Raw genomic sequence first — 19,186 nt, forward strand, 5'->3', positions numbered from 1 at the left:
ATGGCGTAAACCAGAAGAATTCACAGTTTGAAATAGCAAAGGTCTACGAGGGGTCTACGAAAATGGGGTTGCAAAGATATACAAATTACAAAATCAGAGTTTGTTGCAAAGACACAAATCCTTTCAAATGAATGTTTGTTTGTAACTGGCGTCGAAGCTGGGTCTAATCTCACTCGTCGCGGAGCTGACATAGCCTAGCGAATTAAAAAGGTTTACAAAAAAGTACAAAATTTATCAAAATCAGCCATACATTTACAATATAAACATTAATATAAACAAAATCTTTTCATTTACATGTTTGATTGTTAATGGAGTTTATGCTATAAGAAACGCAAAAATAAGAATGTTAAATTATGTTGTGAACCATATCCCATAAACTACCCTGTTGTAAAAGTCGTCTTTGACAAACTACATCTCCGTCAGACCTCCGTCCACTTTCTTCTCCAAACCAAATACTGTTCAAGGTTTCTGCATAAACGTAAACAAAATCCTCGTGCAACAATAAGATTTAAATTCGTAAAAAAAATAGAAACAATTTACGCTTAAAATTCAGTGAATCATTTTGCAAACTAATAGTGAATTAATTTTTACCAAATGAATATTTTTTTTCAGAAATTGAATAGTTTAGACTCCGATTCCAACCACTATTCCCGTACTATACGACAATAGATCGTAAGTTCATGTTTGATTCACAATAGTACCCATTTAAAATATTTCATTTATTAATTCCCATCAGTACCTTAAAATATTTCTTGGTCGATTCACAACAGAACCTTTCCTTTAAAATTCCTATTTATCAGTTTCAATAAACATTTAATTAGTTGTAATCAAATAGTTACATTTTATTCACATTTGTTCGTCAATCAAATAGTTACATTTTATTAACAATTATTATTCACATTTGTTCGTCAATAACAATCTGTATTTTGTAGGAAACCTCGTTACTGAAATATATTTCACCAGAAGTTATCGTCTACGTATATGTGTGGGACTCCGCCTAGAGTTTGTAATTCTTGAGAAGCGCCTTTACCTTGGAGAATATATATCCCGTTCTTACTTTTATTCTCCTACCTCCTGCTTCGAGTTGCATTGCTTTAGCTCCTATTTATCTCCATTTCGAGCCTATATCCTTTTGTTTGGTTCACATATGTATATATTTGAGATCTCTGGAAACCGTTCCAATATTTTATAAGCTCAATTTTCTATTATTTAGAAGTGAAAAGAGGAAACTGGAATGAAGCAGAAATAACCAGAAGAAACTATAGTTATACATATTTCAAAAGATAAATCTTTAGAAACAACAAGTTTATTTTGTACCAGCGTAGAATACATATATTTGTACACACTGTATTATGTACATAATTGAACATTGTTTTCCAAGTCTACTGGTTTCTTCTACAATACAGGGTGTTCAAAACAAAACAAAAGTTTATCGAGCTTTTCAAAATAAGGGTTGTCTAACTTCTTTAAAAATTGAGTTGTTGCCACAAACTTAGATTTTCTAATCCCTATATCTTTGTATGTCATATACCGTTGATATTTTAAACTATAAATTCTGTAGATCAAAAAGTTTAATTGTCTGATGCTCCTTTGTATATAGTTCTGTATTAGTCCTGAGTAGTCTCATGAAGACTACTCCCCGTTGAAGCTCACTATATATTTTAGTCTATCCCTCTGTATTACTCTCTAAAGTCCTGAGTATAGTCTCCTGAAGACTATCATTCTCCTAATGTAATTTCCCTTAGGCCTTCATGGGGGTTGCGGGAAGACATGCTAAAGACTTACATATGCATATAGCTATAACTGTTTATCAAGGGGGGGATTCTAGATGAAAGGGAAATACTAAGGTAAAATTTAAAAATAAATGGCGCGAAGCGCAATGAAAATTGTTCAACTACTTTAAAGGGGAAAACACCCCCTTTTCGCTCATTTTTTTATCTACCACAGCGGATTTAAACCTTCGACCACAAATCCCAGAGGGGGGCAGGCCTCTCTGGGATGCCTAGGATGGGGGGGGGGCAAGTAGACTACTGTCCCCTCTGTATAAGCGCCTAAGTAGAAAGACTACTTTTAGACTCAAATTATGATCTTGATTAGATGAACATAAAACACGACAATTGCGCGGTGAACACACACCTTTTTTACTTTAAAAGTTGATTATCATGCACTGGTAACACATATAATAACACTAAATACATTTACGAATGTTTAAATGTCGTCTTCCTATTCAACTGTTTGACAGATTCACTTTTTGTGTTCATCAAAAAAATTCCGTGTGGATCAAAGGCGCGCTAGCTACTTCATTTCCACGTTTTTGTTACACCTTTTTTATTCCATTATTCCATGTTTTATTTTACACCCTGTATATTCCATTATCCCATGTTTTTGTTACACACAGTATGTTCCATTATTCCATGGTATTTTTTACACCCAGTATATTCCATTATTCCGTGTTTCTTACACACTGTATATTGTATATTCAATTTTTCCGTGTTTTGTTACACCCTGTAAATTCCATTGTTCCCTGTCTTTTCACGCTCTGTATATTCCATTATTCCAATTTTTTGTTAAACCCTGTATGTGCCATTATTCCGTGTTTTTGAAACACTTTTATATTCGTTATTCTGCCTCTTTGTTAAACTCTGTATATTCCATTATCCCATGTTTTTGGGACACCTGTATATTCCATTATTACATCTTTTTGTTAAACCCTGTTTACTCCATTACTCCATGTATTTGGGACTTAACCTGTACTCCATTATTCCGTGTGTTTCAGGGTGGCAGGATATCATTTACCTCAACAAACAAATTATCAACGGAATATATTTATTCCTGCTTTCCTAGGTTTATACAATAAACAATGTAATCAATCTTTTAAGAAAAGAGGAAAAGGAAAGAAATTTATTGAAAATTTCAGAGAATTTGTATACACCTTTTATGTAAGTTCTTCAACATTTTAAAGAAATTGTTAAAATACAACACGACTATATACAATAAACCTTCTATGCAAGTTCTTCAACATTTTAAAGAAATTGTTAAAATACAACACGACTATATACAATAAACCTTCTATGCAAGTTCTTCAACATTTTAAAGAAATTGTTAAAATACAACACGACTATATACAATAAACCTTCTATGCAAGTTCTTCAACATTTTAAAGAAATTGTTAAAATACAACACGACTATATACAATAAACTTTTTAAGCAAGTTTCGTTTTCTTGAATAAAAACTAGTGATCTCTTTTATCTGTTTTTTGTTTGTTTTTATGTCTGATCATAACTTATGTACCCCTTATATTTGTCTAAACTTGTGATAAGGGAACTCTGTAGAACTACAGGAACATTCTAAGCTTGGCAAAAAAACCTAAAATTGATCGCAAGCTTAAGAAAATAGTGTTTCTAGTAAATTAAGTGGATTTTATGATTATTTTTCTTACATTTAGCTTGTTGGTTTCATACATTCAATTTAAATGTGTTATATTATAACTTTGAAGATGTTAAGTGTATCCAAATCAATACTGGGTGACGAAACAGTTAACTCTGCCTTACAATCTAAATTAGACAGGGAAAAAAATTGGCACCGCAAAAATTCCACTATACTCATGCTAAAAGTCTTGTATTGCACCTTTTTTGGCAAACCCTGTCAATTTTAAAATGCGATATCCAGAGAAAAGAGTATTAGTTTGTAAACTTTTATATTGTTTAATGTAATTTTGCTTTAGACAAATATAAATGATAAATATATCCAAATCACGGGCAGTCGTAGTACATTTGAATTTCCGAACCGTGTCAACCTTACCGGTCCCAGTTTGTACTGTGTTGTCCGGACATTGGGTAAATAAAGCAGACACTCAATTGGACTAGCCGGTGACGCGGTCAGACTTTAGGTTGAATTTACTTTTACTAAAGGGTCAGAGGTGCGTGAAATTCAAATATTTGATTTCACACCACACCGAACTATCTAAACAGAAGGGTGTCAAACTTATGTATCCTTACTGGTCCGACTTTATGGTCTCTTGGCTCCTCTAGCTTTTATTTTACGCACAAGTTTAAGAAAAACAAATTTGTTCGGTTACAAATTAGAAATTCAAAACATTTTTCTTCTTCTCCAAAGGTTGTCCAATAAGAGGTGTTATTACTGAAAATATAAGATTTCTGTCTAACGTGCAGTTTACTCCAGTTTGACGTGAGGCTATACTATTCCATCATAAGTAGGAGTACTTCCAACAACTTTAATAAATATTTACGTAAATATCTACTCTTAAATAAACTAAAAATACGTACTTTATAATTCCCTAGTGTGGTGTCTTCCATAAATCTTCCATCAAAACACAAACATAAATTTGTTCGCCAATATTATCCAAAAATACAATTTTCTAAAAATAAAGTGTTTATGAAAGGCAAGAGTTAGTTTTATAAAAAGTGGTTTTAATAAGAAGCTATTTGCCATCAAAAACAAAAATCTTGAGGTATAATAAGATATAGAGATTTGATTTAAACTATAAATATAAATGTATATTTTTGAAAACTTTTAAATCACTCGAATAGCCAATACTTATTTTTAATAAAGGGAAAGTAAAGAATGTACTTGTAAAGATCTAGAAAAGATGAGCACAAAAAGCTTCTTCTAACCTGGCCATATTTTATTTATTTATAATTTCAATTTGTCTGAATGTTACTTTTTGCTGTACGATGGTGTATTAGAATCATTAAGTCAATAAAAGAAAGGAAAAGGATACGATTCTTCACAATACAAAAAAAAAACTTTAAACCCAAAGAGAATAGAATTTAAACCCTATTTCACAAGACAGGATAGAAATAAAAATGTCCAAATAAATTATTTCAGAAAGCACTCAATAGTTAAATTTTCTAAAATTTAAAGAAAAAATAATTCTTCACCCATCATATTTGAAACAAAACTCTCAAAATCCTTCTTCTGAATCTCCCCAAAACTGGAAACTTAAACGTCCGTTAGATGAACCAAGCTGATTACACTTGCATACAGCTCATAAAGCATAAAACATAAAGCTATAATTATTTATCAAGAAGGGAGGAGGGGAGAGAGATTTTAGATAAAAGAGAAATGCTTTTGACAAATTAAGATGGGGGAAAACTCAGTTTTTACCCACCACACCTGATTTTAGCCCATAAATCCCAGGGGGGGGTGCAAGAGGACTTTACTGCCCCCCTGGTAAAAAAAAACCTGGAAACCTTAGGATTCATCAATTGAAGGGGGGGCTGAGCCCCCATAGTCCCCCCTCATTTTTCCTCCCCGCCCTGAATTTTGCATGGGTCCTCTGTCCAAGAGGAGTTGTTTCTCTCCTGGGAATAATATACTCCTCCTCCAATATACCATGAAGTTAATCTACAACTGCCCTAGGACACCCAGACCTTCATGGTAATATATTCCCCAGGCTAGGAGAAGAAACTTAATTAAAAATGCAATCTTGAGCAATTGTTCCCTGCGAACAAAGTAACTTATCAAGCGTGTTTTCAGGATTTCAACATAACATAACTAACAAAAACTCATGAAGAATACAAGATTATTTAGTGTATTTCACACGAGTGACCCATGATAATTAACGTGTTGTCGAGGTGAATGTCGACGATTTGACCACGGGTCTAGGACCGAGTTTTTACACGGTGAAGACTTGAGTTTATTTCACGACATGAACACGAGATTTTTACATGAAAAAATTATTTTTCTACCATCTACTTAAATTACATTTTTAAAAACCCCGGGAAAGGAGGGGGTATATAATTGATTTCTGATATATAAATATATTATAAAAAATACTGTGTAAAAGTATATAATCATTACAAAATGTTTACCTTGATATATCTAAAAGATTGATATTCCAAAAAGGGGATGTTGAGAAATACAATACAAAATTCAATGTAAAACTTTTCTATACTAATTGATCATGCTTGTTATAATCTGAAAAATTTATTTCAGTTAAAATATTTCATTTTACTACAACAAACTTTTGGTTTCTAAAAGATGAGCAGAGGCACCAAGTGTTGTGATTTTGCAACTCTATTAAAAATGAAACAAGAAGTTTCTCATATATTTTGTACGTTATTTTTACAAGAATTAAAATAAGGGGCGTACGAGGGCATTTGTGTAGAGGGGGCACATTTTGTGCGCAAAAAAATTTGTTGTGCCCCCTCCCTGAAAAAACCTTTTTTGAAAAAAAATTGATACCTTTTTTAACTATGTAAACTATTCGATCATATACACACTTCCATATTACAAGCGTTATAATAAGTTATTTATGTAATTTTCAGGGGGGGGGGCACAATGTTGCCAAGGGGGGGGGGACACAAAATCAGGCAATCCTTCTTAAGACTGTGGTGTAAGCTTCAAGGGATGAAAAATATAGATGGAAATGTTTCTAAAAAATAATCTATATTTTCATTGGATTGCATTATAAATAATGATATCAAATATATATTTACTCTGAAGGCAGTATTGATTAAAGTTTCTTTTAATGAAACTTTTTTAGTTCAGGGCAAAAGTGAGATTTTAAAGTATTTTTTCTATACGATGTAATTATACTCAAATGGAATACATGCGTAATTTCAAGTGACCTCCATTTATAGAGTGGCATGTCCGATGTACCTTTGAATGTATATATTGCCTAGCCTGAGGAAGGGAAATGCATACAGATGTAATATTAGAAGGGCCCCCCTATGGATGCTCCCCTCAGCCTCTCGGGGGGGGGGGCGCCCCCCCCCTCGTAATCCACGGATTAAAATCTAGATATTCTGGCGTACTACAGGCGCATAGTGGAGGTTTAGTCTGGGGGGGGAGTGCACTTTAGCAATTTTTTTGTGCACCTTCCTAAAAAAACGGTATTAAAAAAGTTTAAAATCTATATTAATCTACCTGAAGGCTGACTATTAGTCATCTGACCATAATTACCAATCATTTGTAATGAAACCCCACGAAAAAAATATTGTAAATAAAATTAAGGTACAAGAAAGAATTTGAGAAATAATCATAAAATGGACAAATTGTGACATTGTCGACGGATAAGAAAAGTTAAAATCTCAATATATATGTAAGTTTACTGTTTAATAAATTAGAGCCTGCCTCTGGCTCTAGGGGGGGCCTAGGATGGTGCATGTCTAGGGAGTCTAGGGGGATCACAGGGGTACCGGTCCCCCCTCCACTACGTGCCTGGGCGTACATTACTCATGATTAACACGATATCTTGCACTGGTATCTTTGCTACAAGCACAACATGTGAAAAAACGACATGAATTGAACTAGAATTATCTCATACATCTTACACGTGATAATTACGAGAATTAAAATCTGTGAAAAAACGATAAGAATTGAACTAGAATTATCTCATACATAGCTTACACGTGATAATTACGAGAATTAAAATCTGTGAAAAAACGACGGGAATTTTCAAAGAATATTTTTGCGTTTTTTTTCTCGTGCTGTACACAGGAGGAATTTTCAAGGCTTTTTGCAGTTTATTTTGTTAAACAAATCTTTTGCTCAAATATATTTTATTGAAATAAATTATCACTTTAGTATGACTCACATGTAATTTTTTTCTTATTGCATTTGGTGTCGAACGAGGGGAGGAAGGCCAACCACATCAATCTCTAGTCCGAACCACATTCTCATCATTTTCTCGTCCGAACCACATCGAAATCCTCGTCCTTTCAATATTATTTTTTTTAAGTGTCCGATTCTTGAAAATAAATACATTTTTTAAAAATATGGCGACGTTAGGGCATAAAACATGACTAGAATAAAGTTTTCCAAGGATTTTGAGATGTTGGAATCTTCAAATCCACGAGAATGATGTCAAACATTATTTAGGTTAAAAATTGAATCTCTTCTGCCTCCAAAATGGATAACTTTCACAAATAAAAATTTATACCAAAGAATTCGCGTGAACATGATCTTTAATCTTTCCATTTCAACCCATACAAAATAATCATTGATTTCTGATTTATTTACAAATAAGGTAGATTTGTTGTCCCCCTAAGAAATCACTACTGCCTGCCGCATGCTTAAAATTATAGAAAAAATAATGTTCAATTTATATTATTCAAATCATTTTCTACAATTAATTGGTCACAACCCTATGAATTCAAACAGTATTTAATCATATAAAAATTTTAAGTCATATCTCTAACCCAAATTCAGCTGAAATATTACAAAAAGTTGTTTACATCGAGTTTGAGAATGTTTTGCGGCATTTTCCGCGAAAGAAAGGGCTCTTTACAGACGTTTTTTTGTAGAACATCGTTTATGGAGCATTTTCATTTTTACACAAATCTAAAATTGAATTGGGAAAATTTGATATTTCATCTATGCCCTAACGTCGCCATATTTAAAAAAAATGTATTTATTTTCAAGGATCGGACACTTCAAAAAAATAATATTGAAAGGACGAGGATTTCGATGTGGTTCGGACGAGAAAATGATGAGAATGTGGTTCGGACTAGAGATTGATGTGGTTGGCCTTCCTCCCCTCGTCGAACAACATAACATATTATGGAAGAGGAAATTTTAAACCATTCACAAACTATCATGTTTCATGGGACACCCTGTATTTAAAGATATAACACAGTTTTAGGTCGGAAACCAGTAGGTCAGAAATCCTTAAGGTCCGTTTACTTTTTATGCAGTAGAAGAAAAGACGATCAACGGAATTTCCCAATTTTATTTTCTTTGAGATTAACTCGCGGCATTCACGCATTAATTCAGCACCAACAACAAAAAGCGAATTTCCTCCTAGTGATTGACTCATGGGTACCCATGGTTTGACTTTAAACAACAAAAATCGTTCTCTAGAAATATACCTCATATTCTTAGGGGCCCTTAGCCTGTTCTAGCCGCGGCGCTCGGCCCCTTAACCTGTCCTAGGCGTAGCGCTCGGCCCAGAAATTGTCTTAGCCTTTACCTAACCCTAAAAAGGACAGACCCCCTATTTATTTAATTGGCCATACTTTGATAGGAAAAACGTAGATTCCTTTTAAATACCTAATAACAAACCGTCTAGTTAAATTTAAGATTTTATTTCAGGGTTATCTGAATTTGGAGAACGCGAGAAAGTAAGGTTAATAATGCAGCACTCATGTGATATATGTGATAAATCTTTCTCTCTGAAATCTAACTTATCAAGACACAAGAAGAGTTCTCATTTCAAAATAAAATTAAAGAGTAAGAGTTGTGATGTATGCACATTTAAAGCCAGAGATTCCTACCAGCTGAAGCTACATTTTAGAACTCATTCCGAGGAGAAACCTTATCAATGTGATCAGTGTAAATTTAAATTTTCCCGAGAGAAAGACTTGACAAGACACATTAACAGTTGCCGCGGATTGAGGAACTATTGTCTAAAATGCGCGAAAGTATTTAAGAATAAATTAATGTATAATGAACATTATCTGTGGGACAGTGTTTGCGGTAAACTGCCTGATTTCCAGGCCGAGGAGCTGGTGAGGGTGAAGGCCTACCAGGACATGGACGTGGTTGGTTTGAAGTCAAGGTGTATGCTTGATCAAGGTCTCTATGTCAAGTCTGGAAGGAAAGTCAGCTGTGGAGTCTGTATCGGTTGCACGAAGTAAGCTGAAATTATTGCAATTGCTAAATATTTTCCCTCCTCGAGGGGAAATGATTTATAAAGAATGAGGGGGGTGGGGGGGATAGATTACAAGAAAAATTAAAATGTTAATTTCAAATTCGCTACTCAGGATATCGTGTCAAGATTGTTCCTCTTGTATCCAGACTAAAGAGGAAGAGGATGAGGAGAGAAAATGCTCAAGAAATAAATGTCTCCATCCTGTAAACTATTACACCTTAAAGAATCAAACCCATCTTACTCAGTCATTCAAGGTTAGCTTTCTAGTTACAGCTTAGTTCTAATACCATTAAAAATTAATCTTTGTACAGCAGCAGTTTTCTACGTTTTTTATTACTTTTAACATAGAAATGAATTTACTTTTCCTTTTTCCAAATTCAGCGAAAAAAAATCAGTTAAGTTACATAACTTTTAGGAAAAGATTGATTCAAAAAGGGGTGGGGTCTGGGGGGGGATTTTCCTTATGATTCCTTATGTATAAATCTGTTCTTCACGATACTCTACTTAAACACAGCACAGATTTTAAAATGTGATTAAGTTCTGAGCGGTTTTAAATCGGGGCAAAGTTGCTGTGATTCTTTCCTAACAAAAACAAGGTTACTAAGTCAAACTTTCTTTAATCTAGGAACTCAAAGCAAGATTGTTTTCAATATCATGATAAAAACAGTTCCTTGGGTAAAAATCCCTGAAACAGTTGAACTCTCATAATTAATAATTTTTTAAAAATAGATTGATAGCTTTTAAAGGGACTGTAGACATGATTTCTATTTTCCAGTGAACTTCAAACTTCAAACAGATAAATTCGGTTAATTTCCTTCCCTTTCTCTGCTGCAATGGTACCGGTTGACGGAATACCGCTGTTAATCGGGCATGTAGCTCAGCTCTTTGAAATTTAAACGCTTTTAGGAGAGAGGACCGGAGAAAGGAAGCTTGCTTGTCCATTTATACGAGGATATAACCTCCACCTTTCCTACTACTCATTCAACTGCTACTTCTGTGGTTGTATCTCCCGTTAATGCTACTTCTGTGGCTGTATCTCCCCTAAATGTTACTTCTGTGGTTGTATCTCCTGCCAGTGCTACCTCTTCAGTTGTATCTTCTGTTAATGCTTCTTCTGAAGTTTCTTTGTCTACACCTATCATAGTTGAACCAGTATCTTCGCTTGAAATAAATGCTTTTACTTGCGAGATAGGAAATGATATAATCGTAATGAACGAAAATGTCGTCTCCCAACGAATACATTAAATTATCAGTAGATTAAATTTACATCTATAAAAAAATGTGATACTTGTTAAATAATTGTTATCAGATCCAATGAACCAAATTTTTCAGAAAAATGGAAAAACTAAATCCATTTGATAAAAATGCTCAGCAAAATAAAGGTATGCAATGCATTAAATGTTAAACCAGAAAACTAAAAGTAATGAAAAATTAAAAAATCACTATATTGTTACTTTATAGTTTAGTAAAAGTAAGTTACATACTTTCTGTACTAAGCACAAACATTTTATTCTAAAAGTTTTGCAATTTTTGTAATATTGTTCATTTTAAAGTTTTGTTTCATCAGAAATCCATTATTGAATATTTGTGTCCGGTAAAAAGAAAAAATTGGAAATTAAAGTGTTCATTTTAGAATAATATTTTATCACATTTTTTCAAAAACAGAAAAGTTATTTTATTAGAGGAGGAAAACACGAGTTCTAGCGACGAGGAAGAAAAAATATCCGGAAGTTCAAGGTTATTTCTTCTTTTTTACAATTTACGTTTTCTTTAAGTCAAAAGGACAATTTTTTTAATATGATTGTAGACGTAATTTCAATTTATAGAGAGGCTTGTCAGATTCACAACGTTAAACCTTTTAAAGCTATGTCCGATCCTTAATCTTAAATTGTGGCTTTTTTAAAAAGTGACATTGCGCATTCCTGCTTCAGAAACAATGGAGAAAATTGTCAGAATTCAAAACTTTTTAAAGCTATAAAAAACAATGATATCTTCCAGATTATTTATCAAATAAAGGATTAAACGGTATGAATTGGGAATGCCCCTCGTTTAAAAGAATTACAACGACAATCGACAAAGCACAAAAGAATGTTATTAATTTTATTTTCACCCCACCCTGTAAATATTATACGGGTTTTACAGAAATTGTACGTATATCCTTGACAGTTTTTTCCTCATTTTAAAATTATATATTTCATATTTAATTTTAATGTATTTATTCCAAGGAAGGAGGATTAGAATTCTTTGATCTTGTATTAACCACATTAATTGACATTTTAATCATTTAAACTTTCATTTTAAGCTTAAGTAGTAACTTTTAAATTTATATTTTCTTAAACCAAAACTTTCTCTGTGTGACCGTGATGCATTTAAATTTGCACCGGATGCAAAATGCATAAAAGCACGTTTTCTTCCAACAACAAAAATCTAGGCCCAGCTTTTTTGGCTTTATGCGTAATTTTAAGTTACCTTCCATTTATATTGTTGAATGTGATCCGCTCTACTGCCCATACGTCCTATTGCCCATCCGCTATACTGCCCATCCGACCTACTGCAACATCTTACTTACGACAGCTGTAGGTCGGATGGGCATATCTTCTTGCCCATCCGACCTATTCAGCAGCTTTTGTCATGCCTGCGTGCAGTATAAGGGTAGAAATATTATCAATTGTAGCTGTCGGACGGCCACTCAATTTTTTAGGTCAGATGGGCACATTTGTAGGTCGGATGGGGGCATTTTTCGTAGGTCGGATGGGCACTTTTCGTAGGTCGGATGGGCACTTTTTGTAGGTCGGATGGGCATTTTTCGTATAGGTCGGATAGACCTGAAAAATGCCCATCCGACCTACGAAAAATGCCCATCCGACCAAGAAAAATGCCCATCCGACCAAGAAAAATGCCCATCCGACCAAGAAAAGTGCCCATCCGACCTACAAAAATGTCCATCCGACCTACGAAAAATGCCCATCCGACCTACTAAAAATGCCTATCCGACCTACGAAAAAGGCCCATCAAACCTACTAACGTGTCCAAAGTAGGTCAGATGCACTAATATGCTGTTTTTAATATGCCCAATCCGACCTACGGTGCATTGGACCTAACACCATCTGTTTCATGGATGGTCACTTAAAATTACAAGGATAGTTCCTTTAATACTTTACCGCGTCCTCTAATTTACGCATTGTACCTTAACTGTCTCTAGGGACACTTTAAGAAAATAAAATCCCTGTATATCATGTTTAAAAGTAAATAATTGTTTAGTGATGAGGATGGCGGAGAGGATAGACCAGATGGGTTTTCATTAGATCAGATCAGAAGAAAATACGCAAATAACCAATTATCAGTAAAGGTGTGTATACACAGACTCAGGGTTGTATAAATAATTTTTGATGAATGAGGGAAAAACGAAGAATTGTTCATCGTTCATTGTTTTTTTGCATCTCTTGATATTTTCCTCCCCAACGTTCAGTTATTTCCCCCTAAAAAATAAAAATAAATAAGTAAAACATGCTAAACATTTGAGGAAAAATGATTTTCAGAGACATGGGAGGGGAGAGGAAATATACTCCGCTACACAGTCTTACATCGATCATTCATTAAAGGACAATTATCCTCTGAAACAATGAAGTCGGACCCATCGTAATGATTGAACCAAAGAGGGGAAGAGGTTGTTTAAGTCTTAGATGAAGATAGTTTTGAAGGGAAAACTGAAAGGGGGTAAAGGCTGATACGGAATTGAATTCGATATCGATTGCATGTGGACGCTACTCACTTGGGTATAAGACACCATTTTCTCCTTATATAAGCAACAGAAAAAAAGTAATTTATATCCCCTTTCATTTTTCGCGAACACTCCATCAAATAATGTTAAATTTAAACAGGTGGTTGAGCAACTGAATCCTCATGTTCTCGACGAACTGAACCTGGAGGGGGTTGTTGAGTACATAAAGCAGGGTCGAGCAAATAATATTATTGTGCTGGTCGGAGCCGGAATTTCTACAGGAGCAGGGATTCCGGATTTTAGGTATTTATATTTGAGCCGGGTCAGATTTTAGGTGACACTGACTATACCTGAGCCGGATTAGATTTTAAGGAACACACTTGAGCCCAGCCGGATTAGAGTGTAGGGAACTATGCTTGAGCCGGATCAAATTTTAGTTGACTATACCTGAGTCGGATTAGATTTTAAGGAACACACTTGAGCCCAGCCAGATTAGAGTGTAGGGAACTATGCTTGAGCCGGATCAAATTTTAGTTGACTATACCTGAGTCGGATTAGATTTTAGGGAATAAACTTGAGCCGGATTAGATTTTAGGGGACTATGCTTGAGCCGGATAAGGTTTTAGGGAACTAGGCCGAATCAGATTTATTCGACTGTACTTGAGCCGGATTAGATTTCGGGAACAAATTTGAGCCGTATTAGATTTTAGGGAAAATACTTGATCTGGATTAAGTTTTAGTCACTTTTAGGGGACTATGGTAAAGCCGGATCGGATTTCAGGGAAAATGATTTAACCGGATTAGATTTGAGGGAACTAAGCTTGAGCCGGATAAGGTTTTATGAAACTTTAACCTGAGCTTGTTCAGTATCTGTGGTTTATAAGTATTAAGGGGGGATTATCAATGATAAGGAAGGAACGAAAAAATAATCAATTAAGTTTGTTATGTATTTAGGACGCCAGGAACTGGGCTATACAGCAAAATAGCCAACTCTGATTCTTCTAACTCGCCTGCAGGACTTGATATCAGGTAAATTTTCTTTAAGAATTATAAGATTGTTTGTCTTTCTTCATATGTTTTTTATGACATCCAAATCTTCGAAATAAAGCCCATTCTAATTCCGGAAGACCGGATAGCTATGAAGTGTTACAATACCTTCCTAAATCCCTTGCACATTTTATTTGTAGCCCTAGACAATTATCATTGCAAATATTTTTTTGGATGAATACCAATTTTTATAGATATTTCTCCGAGAATCCTAAGCCAATGTTTGATTTGATTAAAGAGCTATACCTGGATCATAATCCAACCTTAACCCACTACTTTATTGCACTACTGGAGAAGAAGGGATTACTACTAAGGGTGTATACACAGAACGTAGACTCATTAGGTAGTACATTATCGAAAATATCTTCTTTTTTTTTACTATTTTCATGCAGTTTGTTATTTATTTGAATTGTTTTTCAAATTGGAGATTTTTATCTCATTAGATCTGTATTTCAAATTTATCTTTTTACAGTGATATAATTTTTAAATAAATACAGTAGTAATCAGGAAACAATGACATGATTGTCGTCTTACTTCTCTCTCTATTGGAAATGTCAATGTGAATTAATTAATTTGTAACTAATTTTATTCTTCGATAAAATTGTACTCAAAGTCACGTTAATCTTGAACGCTAGATCTCGATATCCAATGTGGGTCCTTATAAAACTGAGGATGAATGCTTGATCCCTCAATTAAAGTTGTTCCTCCAGGGTATAACAACCTCGGGGTTCTGCACAAGATAAAGATTAATTGCTTAATCCCGAGATTCACAGCACAAAAATTTTAACTGAAAAATATTTGCAATTTATATATTTATACTTTATATATCAATTACACAATCCCAGGTAAGTGTACAAAATACAATTAAAGAACTAAGACGAGAATTATTCCACTGTTTTCTGGCAATCGCTGTACTCACTCCAATGCTAATATTTTTTGACGAAGTGTAGAGCTAGAAGCTGGATTGGGAAAAGATAAGCTTGTGGAGTCTCACGGTTCTATAAATACTTCTCATTGCTTACAATGCAGCAAGGTATTGAGAGACTCATGCAACTGTGGAATGGGAAGACGACGGTTGGAAATAAGTTACAAATTTAAATACCTAGAATAAAAGCGTATACAGGCCCATTTAATATAATATTTTTCTTTTTAAGTTTCTGGAAAACTTTAAGTTTTATTTCAACATAAAAAAAACATATAACTGCCTTAATGTCGTCTTTCCATTTCGTTGTGTCATGGGTGGGTTAAAAAGTGTCATATTATTTAGCTATATTGAAACTTTAAAAAAAATATTTTTTTGGTCGAGGGTTTCCTTTAAGTAAAATTCTCTTAACCTCCTTAAAGCAGTTGTTCACAATTTAACCGTCTTTTGAGACGAAAATGCGCGATTTTTTTCACGGAAATTGCGCAGAGTGGGATGTTAAGTTACACCACTGTCCTTCGGGACCAAGCTGTTGGGGGGAATCATGGGTAAGTGGAGCAGAAAGAACATTTGAATCAGTTTCCTAACAATAATTCTTTCCCTCTAACCCAATTTTGTCAGGGTGTTTAAAAAATTAGTTGTTAGATATAAGAACACATCTTTTAGGGTGTTTATATTTCCTGAATTGCGGGGTAAAATATTTTCTAAAGAATAATAAATGAATGTTGAGTACAAAATATCATAATGGATGAAAAAACTTTCCCTTTGATTTCCGATTTTATCTTTTTCCTCAAAGCATAAAAAACATTTCTGGGGGTTTTTATTGGTTTTGAGGGGAAATAAAGAATTAATTGATACTGCTTCAGGAGCATAGTAGAGGATGGACTAAAGAACGAATATTGTCTGATACGCTTCCTAAATGTAATGAATGCCAGGTAGAAGGAAATTAGATTAATGTAATTAATGTTTTATGAAGATTGAAGTATAAATAACCTTTACTTGTTCTTTTCTATATACGCGTTAAAGGGACTGTAAGCGCAATTTCAATCGACCCTCCATGCAAAGATGGCAATACCTGATTCACAACGATACCCTTAAAAGCTTTTTCTAATCAAGTATGAATTAGATATACATGTTTATACAAAAGTGACTTGCGCATTTCTACTGCCGGAAAACATACGTATTATCATAATGAAACACTTCTGAACCTTAAAAACCACACTATCTTCCACATTATTGGTGAGATAAAGGTTTCAAGGGTACTGTTGTGAATTGGGCAACTGCTATCTTTACATGGAGGGTCACTTGGAATTTCGCTTACAGTCAATTTAAAAACGTGTTAATGTTTAGAATAACATAACTTCGGATCAAAATTACGTCAACAAAATGTAAAAGATTTTGTTCAGATGTTTATGGCTGGATTTACAATTTTTTAATGATAAAGGAAAAAAGTTTATTTTTTCCAGGGATTAGTTAAACCTGATGTCCTGCTGTTTGGTGAAGATTTACCTGAAAAATATTTTACATGTTTGGAGCAAGATTTCAAGATTTGTGATCTTCTCATTATCCTTGGAACCAGTTTACTGGTTCAGGTTAGTTCAAGTCACTTTAGGTTGGTTCAAGTCAGTCTAGGTTAGTTCAAGTCAGTCTAGGTTAGTTCAAGTCACTCTAGGTTGGTTCAAGTCAGTCTAGGTTAGTTCAAGTCAGTTTAGACTAGTTCAAGTCAGTTTAGGCTAGTTCAAGTCAATTAAGGTTAGTTCAAGTCAGTTTAGGACAGTTAAAGTCAATTCAGGGTTCAGGTTAAGTATAAGTCATTTCAGGGTTCAGGTTAGTTCACATAAGTTGGGGATAACATTTAGTTTCAAGAATGTTCCTAAAAACATTTTTTCCCTTATAGAATTAAACAAAAAATTGAATTTTTTTTAATATATAAAAATAATATAAAAAAAAAGAGTTTTGCATTTAACACCGCACAATTTTAAAAATGCTATTTGGAATATAAAATATAACGCTCGAGATGAAGTTTCTAATAAAAAAGCTTTGTAACACGTAGTTTTTACCTCGATTTGGATTTGAACTATTTTTATAACTCTATACCCCCGCCCTTCTGCCATGTACATCTATATATGTAAAGTAATACTCTCTGTTTGTCTGTATCGGTCAAAGGAACCCTTTGACCGATTTGCCCGAAACTCGGTAGAAGCTTTTATTTTCAACCTACCTTTGTATTATTAAATATTTAGTGTTAATAATTCTGAACAATAATTGTTCTCAGCCGTTCTGTGGGTTGATTGACTGTGTTAAGAATACATGTCCCAGACTTCTAATCAATAAGGAAAAGGTATTTTTAAAAAAAAAATTCCCCGAAATCTGAAAGTATTATTGAAAAATACTGTTTTTACAGACATATTCCGTTATTGAGAAAAATCATAATTTAATAAATAGTTTCTTGCCAGCACTGAACGTTGAGAAGTTTGAATACTGAAAAGTTGTCTTGGAACACTCTGTTTAAAAACTGTCTTTTTAATTTATATTATATTATTGAAAAGGTCGGCATTGCAACAGATTTATCAAGTATACTAGAAAAGAAAGGATTGCAGTACGATTCTCCAGGTATATAATAGAATTTAACCCCCCCCCCCCCCCCCGGCCCCCCTTGCATTGGTGTCTCTTTCAGATTCCATTTCCTTATATATGTTCCTTATTGAAGAAAAGTTACCAGCTAGAAAAACGCAGAAAATGGAAAAAGTAAAAAAGACCCGAACAAATTGTTAACAGTATTTGAAAAAAGTTAAAAAATTAAATTTAAATTATCTAAATAGTCGCAAATGGATCAAGGGAGAAAAAAAGACACTGTTAAGTGATGATAATACTAAATTTAACATATTTTCCATGACGGTCAGGAAAAATTTAAATGTATTTAAAAGGGGATTCAAATTATTTAAAAAATGTAACAGCTAAATGACGGGTGTTATTTTAACAGATTATTTCTTCACAGAAGTGTTACTACTTTTTAATTACCATAAACAATGATACTGAGACGACTGTACGAGTATTTTGGTCTTCATTCTTGATTTAAGGTTTCATGTAGCTGGGAACCTTTTTCTTTCTTTGCCAAATCATCAAGTTATTCATTAAAAGGCTAGATCTAAATCAGAACATAATAAAAAATTTTCAGCTCGTTAGATTTAAGATTGTTTTTAAAGTCTCATTTTTTTGGGGGTAATCCTGTATCATGTTACGTTGAATATATCTATTAAGGTAACTATAGAGACGTGCATGTTGGGACGGATACGGATACAGGTTGCAAAACTCTATCTGAGAAGTTAGGATGGAATTCAGATCTTCAAAAACTTTTCAAATCAGAGAAAAAATAGAAATTATGTAGTTAAAAATACAATTTGGTGCTAAAAAAATTTAAGATGTTTTATCATATATTTATGAAGATGTTTTTAATAACTCTATAAAATTTTATCTTCAAAATAAATTTTCGTTGAAGATATTATTGTTAATTCTTTCCAAAGCAAATGTCATCGAATGATAAAAAAGAACTTGAGAATTTTCCTGATGGTGGATTGCTGACTCAAAAATGTCGCTTCTTATGTTGAAAAAAAAGTCTTTAAACTTTTTAAGATAAACGTTTTAAGAACACCGTTTTCTAGTTTATTAAATCCTTCATATACAGTATACAGTATACACTGAAACCAAATCTAAACTCATGCCATGAAGTTAAAAGTTCCCACTACATGGTTCTAGAAAAAAAATTTATGAAAAACTAATCATCAGTTGGAAAGAAAATTCATAAGAATTAATTTAATTCTAGGTCTATTCTGGAAAGCACCATTTTTTGTAGTTATTGAATTATAATACTTCCTTGTT

At 33.6% G+C, this 19,186-nt stretch overlaps 2 protein-coding genes and 1 long non-coding RNA gene across 3 annotated transcripts; all 3 read left to right on the plus strand.

Annotated features, from left to right (window-relative positions):
• The first annotated feature begins 350 nt into the window (after positions 1-350).
• Positions 351-1,056, plus strand: LOC111695058 (uncharacterized). The gene is made up of 2 exons (XR_002763771.1): positions 351-672; positions 933-1,056. It is a non-coding gene; the product is annotated as an uncharacterized LOC111695058 (long non-coding RNA).
• A 7,977-nt stretch (positions 1,057-9,033) lies between these two features.
• Positions 9,034-10,954, plus strand: LOC111695050 (zinc finger protein 12). The gene is made up of 3 exons (XM_023464200.1): positions 9,034-9,599; positions 9,730-9,871; positions 10,524-10,954. The coding sequence occupies exons 1-3, from the start codon at positions 9,100-9,102 to the stop codon at positions 10,860-10,862; spliced, it is 981 nt and encodes a 326-aa protein (XP_023319968.1). The 5' UTR covers positions 9,034-9,099; the 3' UTR covers positions 10,863-10,954.
• LOC111695049 (NAD-dependent protein deacetylase sirtuin-2) lies at positions 10,949-19,160 on the plus strand. The gene is made up of 12 exons (XM_023464199.1): positions 10,949-10,999; positions 11,300-11,354; positions 12,879-12,966; positions 13,499-13,641; positions 14,293-14,367; positions 14,580-14,728; positions 15,336-15,418; positions 16,174-16,242; positions 16,774-16,899; positions 17,583-17,648; positions 17,857-17,920; positions 18,569-19,160. The coding sequence occupies exons 1-12, from the start codon at positions 10,954-10,956 to the stop codon at positions 18,682-18,684; spliced, it is 1,080 nt and encodes a 359-aa protein (XP_023319967.1). The 5' UTR covers positions 10,949-10,953; the 3' UTR covers positions 18,685-19,160.
• Positions 19,161-19,186: the final 26 nt, after the last annotated feature.

The sequence above is a fragment of the Eurytemora carolleeae genome, unplaced genomic scaffold (genome assembly GCF_000591075.1).
Source record: "Eurytemora carolleeae unplaced genomic scaffold, Eaff_2.0 scaffold191, whole genome shotgun sequence".
In the NCBI taxonomy this organism is placed as follows: Eukaryota; Metazoa; Arthropoda; class Copepoda; order Calanoida; family Temoridae; genus Eurytemora; species Eurytemora carolleeae.

What these genes read in the sequence shown, in the direction of transcription:
- LOC111695050 (XM_023464200.1), top strand. Translation starts at nt 9,100, where the DNA reads ATGCAGCACTCATGTGATATATGTGATAAATCTTTCTCTCTGAAATCT. An exon ending in GTCTGTATCGGTTGCACGAA is followed by an intron (nt 9,600 to 9,729) that starts GTAAGCTGAAAT and finishes TTCGCTACTCAG; the next exon opens with GATATCGTGTCAAGATTGTT. An exon ending in ATCTTACTCAGTCATTCAAG is followed by an intron (nt 9,872 to 10,523) that starts GTTAGCTTTCTA and finishes AAACGCTTTTAG; the next exon opens with GAGAGAGGACCGGAGAAAGG.
- LOC111695049 (XM_023464199.1), top strand. Translation starts at nt 10,954, where the DNA reads ATGGAAAAACTAAATCCATTTGATAAAAATGCTCAGCAAAATAAAG. An exon ending in AAATGCTCAGCAAAATAAAG is followed by an intron (nt 11,000 to 11,299) that starts GTATGCAATGCA and finishes TTATTTTATTAG; the next exon opens with AGGAGGAAAACACGAGTTCT. An exon ending in CTAAATGTAATGAATGCCAG is followed by an intron (nt 16,243 to 16,773) that starts GTAGAAGGAAAT and finishes TATTTTTTCCAG; the next exon opens with GGATTAGTTAAACCTGATGT.